At 36.5% G+C, this 13,040-nt stretch overlaps 1 protein-coding gene across 1 annotated transcript in view; it reads right to left on the reverse strand.

The window, feature by feature from the left end:
* Positions 1–350: 350 nt before the first annotated feature.
* The window catches only part of SLC15A5 (solute carrier family 15 member 5), a 76,764-nt gene continuing 64,074 nt past the window's right edge, over positions 351–13,040 (reverse strand). Inside the window, exons 11-12 of the mRNA XM_003797793.1 lie at positions 5,284–5,392; positions 351–498 (exon numbers count right to left, since the gene is read on the reverse strand). Of these exons, the coding sequence (XP_003797841.1) occupies positions 351–498; positions 5,284–5,392 (257 nt within the window). The remainder of the gene's footprint in view (positions 499–5,283; positions 5,393–13,040) is intronic.

Below are 13,040 nucleotides of genomic sequence, written 5' to 3' on the forward strand. Positions count from 1 at the left end.
TAATGATTCATTAAAACTCTGAAAAAAACACTTGTATGTTGTTTTTGAACATGGCTGAGCCATCACGAAAGTTTAAAAATACCGTTGGTGTATAGAAAATCATTGTTTTTCTTGCTGTAATCACCAAGATTTTGAAATTACTTTGTAAATTCTAATGCCTGACGTGTTAATGTGATAGCATAACGGTTTACCAGAAAGGTCATGATTAGTCTTTGTAAATAAAGTACACAGATAATATTTATAAAGTCACTCCCATACAGATGGGCTCTTACTAAAACACATAAAGTGTTCAACCAAACCCGGAAACAAAGAATACGGTGCTCAGAAGACAGGTAGACTCAAACATAGTTTCATAGGGCTGTCTCCCAAAGATCAATACTTGAAAACAATTCCTGGATACTGCCATAAAATTTCAGAGACTTTTCATGGAGGAGAAGTGTTTCTTCAAGATTACTTCCACTGATGTTCTGGGCATTAAAATGATTTAGATTACAATATCTAAAAAAGAAAGAAAGAAAGCTTTTCTTAGGACCAGATGTAGATGACTTGATAAATCATTTGCTTCTCCCTGGGCTTGTCTCCCTTTTATGATGGGCTCATAGATACTGGCACAACACTGATGATTATTTAAGAGCGCTGCTCACTGGAACAGTCTTTCTAACAGGACAAAGGAGTTTTCCTTTTATGAAGTATATAGCGCGGTGTCTCATAAGGACCTTTAGGTGGCGCTCTTTCACAAGCTGCCTTGTCCCTTCAATGCTGACAGAGAGGCTGAGGAAAGCCTGAATGCCTATTGACTTTACAGATTTCATGGCAGCCAGGATTCATAAAAGGTTTCTCAGACACACTGGGGATTTGCAAATTCAGTGCTGAGACTATGTGGAAAACGCCATTGTCAAAAAATGAATCTATGAATATATTTCTAGAATGTGCACACTCTATCCCCACCCCCAGAAAAGCCTACTGTCCTGAGTATCTTTTAGGTATAGGTCACTATATTAGGGTGGGATAGAACCATCCCATTTCACAGATTGGGAAATTTCATAACTTGCTTAAGGTTCGTATAAATAGTGTTAATAGTTTGCAAGATTTGGAACCAGAACTCAATTATTCTGGTTAATGATAATAATAATGTTAATAGTTGGCCTGGATTTGGAACCAGAACTCAAGTATTATGAACCTTGGCCTTTTCTCTCTATGGCACACTGACTTAGAAGACAGATGATTTTCTTAAGTACTTTGAAGTCAGCTCCAGTGTATTAAATTTCAGACTCCTTTATCCACTCTTCTCTTCACAGTGCTTAGAACAATGCTTGATACATAGTAGACGTTGGAGATGCAGTTTTTGAATGAACAAATGAATATGGGCTGTATGTTCAATTTTATCACATACACAGACTTCTCCAGGGTTAGGCATCTGTTTTTTATTTCTGAAGGTTTTAAAAGCTAATTTTACCTTCTTTTCCTTCTCAATATGTTGCTAAAAATAACTGCTATCGTAAGAGAATGAATATAGCTTGAATAACCCTGGTCATTTGTCTCTGATTTATGTCACTTTCAATAATTGTTATAGCTTATGCATAAAAGATTACTGGTACCTTTGACAAAATAAGTGCCATGATATCAACAGTCCTGGAGGGACAGCAGTGTTAAGTTACAAAAATCTCCTGCCTCTTCCTCCTAAATACCTATACCTACTTTTTATTTTAGCATCCAATGTGGGATACATATTTATATTAAGTACTGTAGACATATTTACCTAATCCTTTTCAGCAAGGAAGAGACATTTTATCTGCCTAATTCCTTCACCCCTAAATGGAAAGAGCCAAATTTGGGTATGACATGTCACCATTGCACTCTTTCAGATTTGATTGCGGAGGGCTCCGATACAGACAGTGGCAGGGGCTGGGGCTTTCTCTTTGCTTGTTTTTGTTTTGAGGTATATGTGATAAGTAAATCTGGTTTGACATTTGTGGGTAATTTCCTAACTGTACTCAGCTAGGGTTTTGAGATGATGATTCAGTGACCCTGATGAGATTAGGTTGGTTCTAGGACTTATGCTAGTATTTTATTATCACAATAATATGTGGTTCACTACAAAAGTTTATAGATAGACTGAGTTTGGTACATGATTTCACTTCCAAGAAACACAGTCAGCAGTGTCCTTTCTGATTCACCCATCCCAGTTTCAACTTACTTGGTTTATTGGTGTTGCTGGGAGGGCTTCATTTGTTTCCGCCCACGTGGATTTTACATTTCTTGAATTTTGTGTCCCTCGAAAGTTTCATAATGACCTGCATATAAGCTTGGTAGTGGGTTGGGTTGCCTTGGATGCTAACGGAGACCTCGGGCTATTCCTATAGTGGTGTAAATGTTGGTTCAAAATTAATCCACTATCTTTGGAGACAAGAGTATGTTGGAATTCCCCTATTCTTGATAGATTTGCCAGATAAAACTGGCTCTGAACAGATAAAGCTTTGGGCATGACGAAGCTTGGATTGTGATTGGATGTGTACTGAAAATAGTATTTTTCAATAATCTGTCCTGTGGACACTGGTGCTTTCTCTTCTTTCTTTGCATGCTTATTGTTCATTTTTGTTTGACAAGAACAGTCAATATAGTAATGAATCAGAATCATGCATTCCTCACTGCAGACATGGATCCTTCTCCCTCAGGTTCCATATTGTTTTTGCTTAGCTCTCCTGACTTGGCCCGTCCAATCCCAGTGGCCAACAAGTCCCTCAGGCAACATGTGCCTTTGCACTGATGGCATTGGTGCTGGCTACTTAATCTCTGGGGGCAAATTTTCCACACTCTCCTTTCTCCTGACATGTGACACCCATTCTTTTCCTGTGGGATTTCTGACCAGCAGGTGGTCATGGTGCAGTTCAACTGAGCGAAGGCCCCAGACTTCTCCCAAGGCATCAGAGTTAGGGATTGTCAGGGAGCAGGAAGAGGGCTCTTCTAGGGCACTTAGAAGCAGCACAGTATAGAAGCATGAGAGCATGCGCTTTGGAGACAAGCAAATCTGCACTTGTGTATGAATTTGGTCAGTTCACTAACTAGCTTTGCAGTTTAGATTTCTTATTTATAAAGTAGAGTGATGAGATCTGTGTAACAAGGAGGTGGTAGAGAAAAAAGATGGTTGACTTGTGTGTGGAGCATGGTGCCCAAGACACACAGGGTGTTTAACACGTGAAAAATTAATTTTATTCCTTTCTGCTTTGTTTCTTCCTCTTTCTTTTCCTTCCCTAAAAAAGTATGTAGGAGAAAAGAAAGTAGACAGCAGATGAAGGAGATTGGTAAGAATCCGATTTATTTCTGAAAAAGCCCTGTTTTCACTCAGTTCCTTCCCACCCTTAGTTTCTCCAATCTCTGGCATGTTGTATACTTGTGTTCTTACCTTCTCCTCTGTACCTTACATCATCATCTTTCACTTCTTTATAGGAACTCACTTGGTCCTAAAAATCTCTGTGGTCCATGATCACAGAGAAAGAATCACACTTGAACATTTTAACTGGGGGCCCTATGTGTTAACTCCATTTACACTGGTACTTTGCTTGGTTCAACAATATTTTAGTAGTGTCTGGGACAATGTGTAGCAGGTTGGTCAAAAGATTGAATGAATGACTCAGTCCCTGACCAAATAGTTTCTTGTTCCAGTCTAGTTCTACCTGAGATTGGTTCATGGTCATGGTCATCTTGGCTACACCTCAGCATAAATTTAGAATAAGAATAAAAGGGATGAAGAAGGGAGCATGAGGCTAAGTATGAGACCATTATTACTCATATTTTGGAGTAATTATTCATCCTCATGATAACCTTAAGATGCAGTTACTTCACTGTCTCCATTTTACAAATCAAGAAACAGGCTTGGCAAGCAAGGTTAACCAGCTTGCTGAACTGTGGAACTGGATTCAACTGGGCTGACTCTAAGGACTGCCTTTGAAACAACTTTATGAAAGATAAGGGCCAAACCTCATAGGATGATTCATAGTAAAAATTGAGAGATACGAGCACAGATTTGTGAGAATTGGTAGGTGGACCCAACTTACATTTTTTGAGGCAGTGGATGGAGCAGACAGAGGCCTTGCCTTCCGCTTCAGGCTTCATTGCCAAATCCATTTTTGCATATAGGCAAGGAAATTCCTATTGGCTCTTTCTGCAATACTCTCTGACTCTCTAATTTGATTTTCAATCAAACAATGAGACCAGCATTTAGGAAAACTATATATCATGGAGGATCAATTTGATACTTTGGAAGGTTAGAAATGTAAAAAGCAAGGGAGGCATTAAGGATTTTAATATTGCCATAAATTCTGCCTTGCATGAGGTTTAATCCCCTTTCTTACACGGGGCCTTAAGCTCCATGAGAATAAGAGCATTCATGGCACTAAACATTCATTGACTTAATGACTCTGCATTCTTCCAGTTTATGTTACTACCTATCACTACCTGATGTTTTAAAAAAGAGATTTGTTACACGAACAGAACAAATAATTATTTAGGCACAGGAGAAGTGATAAGATGTGATTAAAGAACTAAAGAGATAAATGGATGGAAGGAAAGAAGGAAAATGAAAATCTGTTTAGTTCCTGCTATGTCACAGACATTGTAATTAGCCCTTTATCAAAACTCATCTCTCTGAAACCCAGAGGAGGTTGGTATTATTGTCTTTATTTTGCATATGTGAAAACAGAGGCTCAGAAAACTTAGGCAATTTTCTCAAAAGCACACAGCCCTCCAAGAATACTCCAAGGGTGGTGGGGGTAGAGAAGGAGAAGAAGGGGGGGGGCTGGCAATGGATAGTAGATGAGACATATTAAGCTACTGCATGGTCTCAAGTGACAAGCTAAGGAATTTTGCACAGCTCGCTTTTGACCTTGAAGGGGTCACTGCTGATTTAAAGACCTGAATGGGATCCAAATCTCAAGCATCATTAGATTCCTAGTTATTTGTTTAATTATATTTGCTTTTAATAGTAACGTTTCATTCATTCTTATTATCAGCACGATTATTTCTAACCCTGAAGTGGTATTATATGGTGAAGAAAAACATCTTGTTTTAGAACATGTTTTAGCATTTAGTAAGGTACTATTTTATTATAAGGATTGATGGGAAACGTGAATTCTAAATTGAAATTCTTCCTCTGAATAATCCGTTAAATTTCTCTAATATGCTAATTTGTCCAGTCATGGCATATGGAATTCCCATTGGCTCAGTGATGGCTCCCAGACCAATATTTCATGGACTCAGAAATTGTTCATCTTACCACACTCTTACCTTTGTGAAACACTCCAGAATCCCAGGACGTTCAACAGTGTTAATGATGCCAGGAAGAAGAAGAAGCTTTCTAAATTGCCTTTGTTTAATGTGTTTGGAAACCAATTGCCTGTTCGGAACAAATGTAATTGTTATTCAACTGCAGAGTTTTAACTTTCTGTGAATATTTTAATCATTCCACAATTCATAGAGCTTTATTTGCTTCAGTAATATCTACAAAGCAAAAAAGTTCATCCGAAACCTCATTGTCAAAATTCATTTAATTCTGTAAATAGTAAAATGATAAGCAAAGCACCCCAAATATTTTGAAGGTTAAAAAAAAAAAAACTCCCTTAATTTGCACCATATAATATAGGTGATGTCAGAAGAACTAGGTTGTGAAGATCATCCTGATTGTGCTATTAATTTGTAAGAACCATGTTTGTCTTATTTGTTCCTGCCTGTCACACAGGGATGATTTGACAAATATATATATTGAATGAATGAAAAAAATTTCCAAGATAAAATAGTCTGTTGCATATGCCAAGTGTAAGGCTAGTAGATGGATATACCTATAATACATGTAGGTAACAGACATGATATCATCTTGATAACTGTGATAAATCCAGGGTTACCTTATGTATATCACAGACATCATTCGTCAAATTAATTACAATCTCTGGTGACATGGAGATTTTTTTTGATAAATAATTTCTTTCATTTAATAACAACAAATATAGTATCTCAACTTCCTTCTGAGGTCATACTGAGTATATCTGAAACTATACAGCATTGAAGGTAATTGCTTTAATTTGCTCCTAAGTTTTGACTTTTGCTTTGAATCTTTGCTATAATTTTCTCTGTCTTCTCTCTTCCCCCTCTCTTTTTCGGTATCTATATCTACATCTATCTATCTATATCTACACACACATTCAACTTTTCTTCAGTGGGTTTTGAGGTATTATTTAAGATAGTATATACAATACTACCTAAAATGCATTACATAGTACATATGCAACACTTATTTTTAGGCAATACATTAAAAACAGCAATGGCATCTAGTATTGCCAAAATATATTATAGACATATGTTATTACACAATGTTTACAAGGGAAACTCTATCTTTACAGAGAGAACTCAATACGATTTTAGCTCTAAATGGGTAGAATATTTTAAAAAATGCTATGCAATTCACAAAAAAGGAGAAGCAAGAATCCAATGTACTCTATTATAATATGAAGGCAGTAGATGAACTAATACGGGGGGTGGGGTGGGGGGTGGGCTGGGCTGAGGGAATGAGCAAGTGGGGAGATGGGAGGAGGTAAGTGGTGAAGGGTCATGGTGTATGGAACATCTGGGGGCAGGACACAATTAGAAGAAGGATGTTATCTAACAGATGCAATCACTATAACCTAATTCTTTGTACCCTCAATGAATCCCAAACAATAAAATAATAATAATAATAAAAGAAAAAAATGTTATGCATTATGAGAACATGAACCTATCACCTTTGAACATTTAAATGACAAGGTTTTGGGATTTCCTTGCCTTTTGATAGGCTCAACCCCTACAGTGAGTGGTAAAGAGGGGTGTGGCACCACACCAGTCAGTCTGTGCAACAGCAGAATTAATCTGCAGTGCCATCTTGGCAAATGGGTTATGGGTTGCTTCCTAAACTGGAAACTGGTTCATGCCCTCTGCCTTGATAGGGCATAGTTTTGAATGGGCTTTGAATTAAATGCTCTGTTCAAGGTCGATAGTCAGCAAGTGCGTACTTTGACAGTTGTGATTAATTGTACTATTTCCATTTAAAGCTGCTTCTCTTCTGTCATTTAACTTCCCAATGGTCATTATTACGCATCAGCTATGAAAATTAGCTGCGTCCATTACAGTGTGGGACCCGTGCACGGAAATTAACACTGAGTTTAAAGCGATTTTGTAAGTTCCACTTCCCCACTTTATTTATTCATGTTTTATTTTAATGCAAACTTATTGCTATATTGACATGATGCCTTCATCTGATGTTTAGATGGGTAGATGAGATTCACTGAATGTTTCTCTATATGTCTATTAGATAGAGTGAAGTCCTGTGCGTGTGTGTGTGTGTGTAGGAGCTACTCATTGAATTGTTCCTGAATGGAGGAAGTTCAGAATGAGTCCAAAATAGAGTAAGATAACATCCCACTTACTTTCAGGAAGAACTAAGCCATCCTGCTAAGCCTAGTCAAACACTCTATTTTCCTTTTCTCTTGGATTAATATTCCCATTGTATTTCTGTCCTTTTCACTTCGCATCAGCACTTTGCATGTCATGTGATTAGGCCATTTTATCATCGTGTTTCTCTGACTATAGTAACAGAAGTTTGCACAGAATATGTGGAGATTTAGAATTAACATGACATTATTTCACCCTGGAGCATGTATTTGGTTCATAATAAGCAAGACTGGAAAGACTATCTTTATATTATAATGGAATCAGATGAGAAAGAAGAATATAAATTTTATAAGATCTATAAAGGTAAAACATAACATTCCCAAGAAATTGTGCCATTAGCACAAATGTCAGCCTCCTGGGAGACAACACCAGCACCCCCATTGGGGATGCCATGGTGGGCATCAGTGAGAAGCACTGTGACTCGGGTAGAGGGTGTGAAGTGACAGAACAGGAGGATGTTGTATTAGCAAAGTTAGAGACAGGTAGTAGAAATTTGCTGGCATACAAATAACATTTTATGAGCAGGGTTATTTAAAAAACAAATATTGTCATATCATCCTATTCAAACTTTTCCTAATCTTCCTCTATTCCTTCTTTTTTAGATATTATTTTTAGCATTTGGCTTTCTAATGCTGGTCTTTCATTCTAGTCCCACATTTTTACCTTGTTTAAATATAATTTAATAACCTCTGTATGGCTAATTGACGCAGTGAGCTCCATGGTAAAGAGAGCCATCACCTATTCTGACAGCATCAAGACAGTTTCTTCTTAAAACCTAAAACTGTTTTATTTATATAGAGATTGTCTGCCAATGCAAAGAGACAGCATTTGAGATAAAAATATATAGAAAGAACATGGACTTTGGAGTCAGGCAGCCTTTTGTTTCAGAGTTTTGTTGATAGCCAGACAACTGGGCCACGTGAGCCTCAGTATCTCCTGTCTGAAATGATGACTATGATCCCTCCCTCTCCCACTGAGTTGCTGTGAGAAGTGAAAGTGATAACTACTGCCCAGGGTTGGTCACTGAAGAGACACACCACAAACCTGAGGTTGTTATCTCCTCTTGTCCCTGTTACAGGTAACTCATTCAAAATCACGCATCCTGAGCTTGATCTTGTTCCTGCTTCATGTCAGATATTTCCTCATGTTCCATGTGCCATTTTTTAAAAATCATTATCCCAGGACTGGTTGTAAAATGTTCCATTTAACATTGTCAGTTGACTCAGCTCTTAGGTACTATAACTTTATTTTAGTAGCTTATAAACTTTTATTGTCGTAATTCACATTGGTGCCATTTTTCATCTGACATTTCTTGTACCTGATTGAAATCAGGAGCATCCTTGCAAAAGGAGGCAGAGTGAGGACTTTAGGTCTAGAATGGGACTAACTAAACGTCTCAGCTTAGGTGAAGAGGAACATGCGAAAAAAACGTGCTAAATGAAAAATCTGGTGGGTCATTCACAACGTGATTTGTTATTGCTCACAGTGAACTCTCCTTACGTACTTTACCAGAGTAACCAGCTAGTCATTGTTGAAGTCATAGAACACTAGTAAGATAGTTGACATTTTTTCAGAATCCCCCCTCATATCTCTTGCTCAATTAATTTGTTCATTTGAAAATTATTATTATTATTTTTGCAGTTTTTGGCCAGGGCTGGGTTTGAAGCCACCACCTCTGGCATATGGAGCCAGCGTCCTACTCCTTTGAGCCACAGGCGCCACCCTTCAAAATTATTTTTTAAAAATTTCACATACTAGAAAAACAAGCTTCCAGGTTGCTTAAGGAAAGGAGTTCATAGATTAGTAGGGGACGTGCAAATAGTAATTACTCCAAAGTATTAGATCATAATAGATACTAAATAAGATATTTCTACTTATCTTAAGTAATCACAGTCATTTTAGAAACCAAAGAATAGTAGAATCACCTGGACTATTCATTTATTTGAGAGATAAAGTCTGAAGGCACAGAGAGGTTAAGTAACATCGCTCAGTAGAGTCCTCATTGTCCTGCTCTTACAACAAATGCAGGTGTGTAGCTGCCTGGTTGGTGTGAATGAAACTACCACTTCCATGACTTTCCTTAGCATTTTTGTAACAGTTTAAAACTGTCTAGTTAGCAGTCTTTGAAAGAGCTTATTCTAGATTTTTAAAAAAATACCCAGCCAACATTTCTACCCAAATCTGAGGACTGCCATTCAACCTACTATGGGATTCTTGATTTACACTCAATGTAAGACTTTCAAAACTGAATTGAGAAACATACATGATGCTTCGCACATGCTGTAATTCTATAATACTATGTTTATAATACTATAAACAGCACACATTTGTTAATAGAAAACAGAAATATATTTTATTTCTCTCTGATATTAAGCCTGTATTGTAAGGCTCAATATTTTATTTGCTACCTTGATATTTCTGAGACTCACAGAACTATGAGGACCTAAGATATGTTTCCCTGCAATCATTACATATACTCCTCACCCAGACTGGCCCATTCCCCTACTAGCCAGCCCAGACACACCCTACCCAGGCCTCCACCCAGCCAGTTTCACTTCTCTGCCTGCCCTCAACATTATTCAAACAAAACAATTATGTCCTCCTATGGAAAATGAAAGTCACCTCAACACTTTGTTTCTACAAAGCCTGTCCTCTGCAGACCCTGCCTGCTCAGTCTATTCTTGAATAGAACTCTATGACATGCTATATCCTCCTGTCTCAGGCTGTGAGTATCTGGTCAGCCTCATCTGTCCAGGGGTGGATGTTCATAGTGTCATATTATATAGGGTAAGAGGTTCCTCTCTTAACAATGGGGTGAGCAGGAGATGACCAAAACATGCCCTTGCCATAGAAATCAAAGTCAGTTTTAGATAGAATATTAGTAATTGTTTCTCTAATGCACAGTTAGTTTGGGGAGGGGAGAAAGAAGGAGAGCTTTCACTAGATCACTTACTCCCCAGAACCAGGTACCTCTGCTCCTAAACTACCCTTTAAAACCATAAGACAAGAGTTGATGAGAACAGATATTTAAGGCAATAAATATCCCAATTACCCTGATTTGATTATATAAATGTATCAAGTTATCACATCTACCTCCAAAATACGTACATTTAATATGTATCAATGAAAAAAAAAACTGCAAAAGAAAGAAGTAATGAGACTAGAACACAGGCAGGTCACACTGTATCCAGGAAGTTTCGAACCCAGAGGTAAAACATTACAGGCAAGAAAGAGTTCTGAGTTTACCAGATAGCCACGTATGCTTGAGTCTATAGTCCCCTCCATCTACTTGGTTAGCAAATGTAAAAATGGTGTAACATTCTCACTTCATCCCAGTAGTATTCCTGTTGCAGTAGCTTTGGTATTAGGGCATTTTACCTGTAGACGTTAGTAAAAATAGCCACATACACTCTCAATTGGTTAACATTGCTTCGCAGTAAATCTGTTCTTTTGAGGATGAGTAAATATAAAAAGGCCAATGGGGGAAGGACTGTAAAACATATTATAACCATTGCTTACAGGAAACACTCTTAACCCAGAATGTCAAAGCTTAAAATAATAATAATAATAATAATAAAGAGTGAGGAATTCATAAAACAAAGACAAAAATAAAAGAGTGGAAAATGTGCATGTGAAGCCAAGTTAAATTTGAAGGAAAAAACAATCAAAGGGATATTGAGGACATTTGTTATTGTGTTGATAAAATATAGTCTAAATCAAAACTTTGCCAGTGGACATCCCTTAAGTAACAAAAATAAAACAGAATCTGTTAGGAGTAGAGGTAGATAAATAATTCTCATGAATGCTTATATCACACTCTGGTCAGTTTTTAATCAAATAGGTAAAAAGAAAATGATGTAAAAATTTAAAAATATAATTGGTAAGCATTTAATAAAGATTATAACATGGTTTAGTATAAAAAAGGAACATATCCTCTTATAGAAGTTTAAATGAAATCAAAACAAAGCATACCTCCTAGAATTGAACATACTGTTCCTGAATAATTAATTGGTCAAGAAGGAAATGAACCCATAATCACAAAGTGTTTGGAAAATAAACAAAAATGAAAAAATTTCATTTATACATTTGAGGATACAGAAAAAACTCTGCCCTGAGGCACATTTAAAAGCACACATGTTTTCATTTTTAAAGTAGCAATTAAATGAACACAAATGAACTAAATATTCAGGGAAAAAATTTAGGAAATGAATAAAACAAATATAAGGTAAGTAGGAGTAAGAAACTAAGATAAACAGATAAGAACTGGAAATCAATATATTAAAGTATATTAGATTTAACAATGTTAAGAGCTGAGTTATTGGAGAAAAATATGACAAAATAAATAAAACTAACAAATCCAAACAGAATATATAACAAAAAATACAGAGAAGATAACAATGTTTAGTTATGAGTATGCTGTTTTAGTATCAAAAACATATGGAAATGAGATAATTATTGAGGTAGGAAAATGTCAATTGCCAAAATCGAACCAAGATAAATGGAATATTTAATGGTTGATAATAGTAGGTAAAAATTATAAAGATTGGTCTTCAAAAGAGAAATTATGACCTATATAAAAATTCCAATGACGTGTTTGCAGAAATAGAAAAAAATAATCTTAAAATTAGTATGGCATTACAAAACACCCCAAATAGCCAAAATGACCCTGAGCAAAAAAGCAAACCTGGAGGTACCACACTCCTTGACTTCGAAATATACTACAAAGCTATAGTAATCAAAATAGCATGACATAAAAACCGACACAGAGACCAATGGAACAGAAGAGAAAGCACCATAAATAAATCCATGCATTTACAGACAACTGATTTTTGCCAAAGGTGTTAAGAACAAAGTCTGGTGAGAGGATAGTCTCTTTACTAAATGGCACAAGGGAAACTGGATATCTACATTTCTCTAAGTTGCATCTTTACCTCACACCATATACAAAAAATCAACTCAAAATAGAGTAAAGGTTTAAGGTAAGATCTGAAACTGAAAAATTACTAGAAGAAACACATTGTGGAAACTCCAGGACTTTGGTTTGGGTAATGATTTCTTGATATTGACAAGCAAAAACAAATGGGATTGCCATCACACTAACATGCACCTACACAGAGAAGGTAACAGGAGAGTGGAGAGACAACCCACAGATCGAGAGAGAAGATTTGCAAATCATCCATCAGATTAGGGGCTAATATCCAAAATATATAAGAAATTTAGACTACTCAGATAACAAGAAAATAAATAACCTGATTAAAATAATGGACATAGGCCCTAAATAGACTTTTCTTAAAAGATGACACAAAATGCCCAGCAGCATTACTCACAATCCCCAAGATGCAGAAAGAACCGAAGTGCCCATTAGCAGATAAATAGATAAGACGATGTGGTGTATATACACACTGGAGTATTATTCAGCTTTCAAAGAAGGAAATTCTGTCATTTATAGCAATATGATTGAATTTAGAAGACATTATGCTGAATAAAATAAGCCAGAAACAGAAAGACAAATACCGTATCATCTCAATTATATGTAGAGTCTAAAAAAGTTCAACTCACAGTAG

The sequence above is a fragment of the Otolemur garnettii genome, unplaced genomic scaffold (assembly GCF_000181295.1).
Source record: "Otolemur garnettii isolate 467f Iridium unplaced genomic scaffold, OtoGar3 scaffold00124, whole genome shotgun sequence".
Taxonomy (NCBI): domain Eukaryota; kingdom Metazoa; phylum Chordata; class Mammalia; order Primates; family Galagidae; genus Otolemur; species Otolemur garnettii.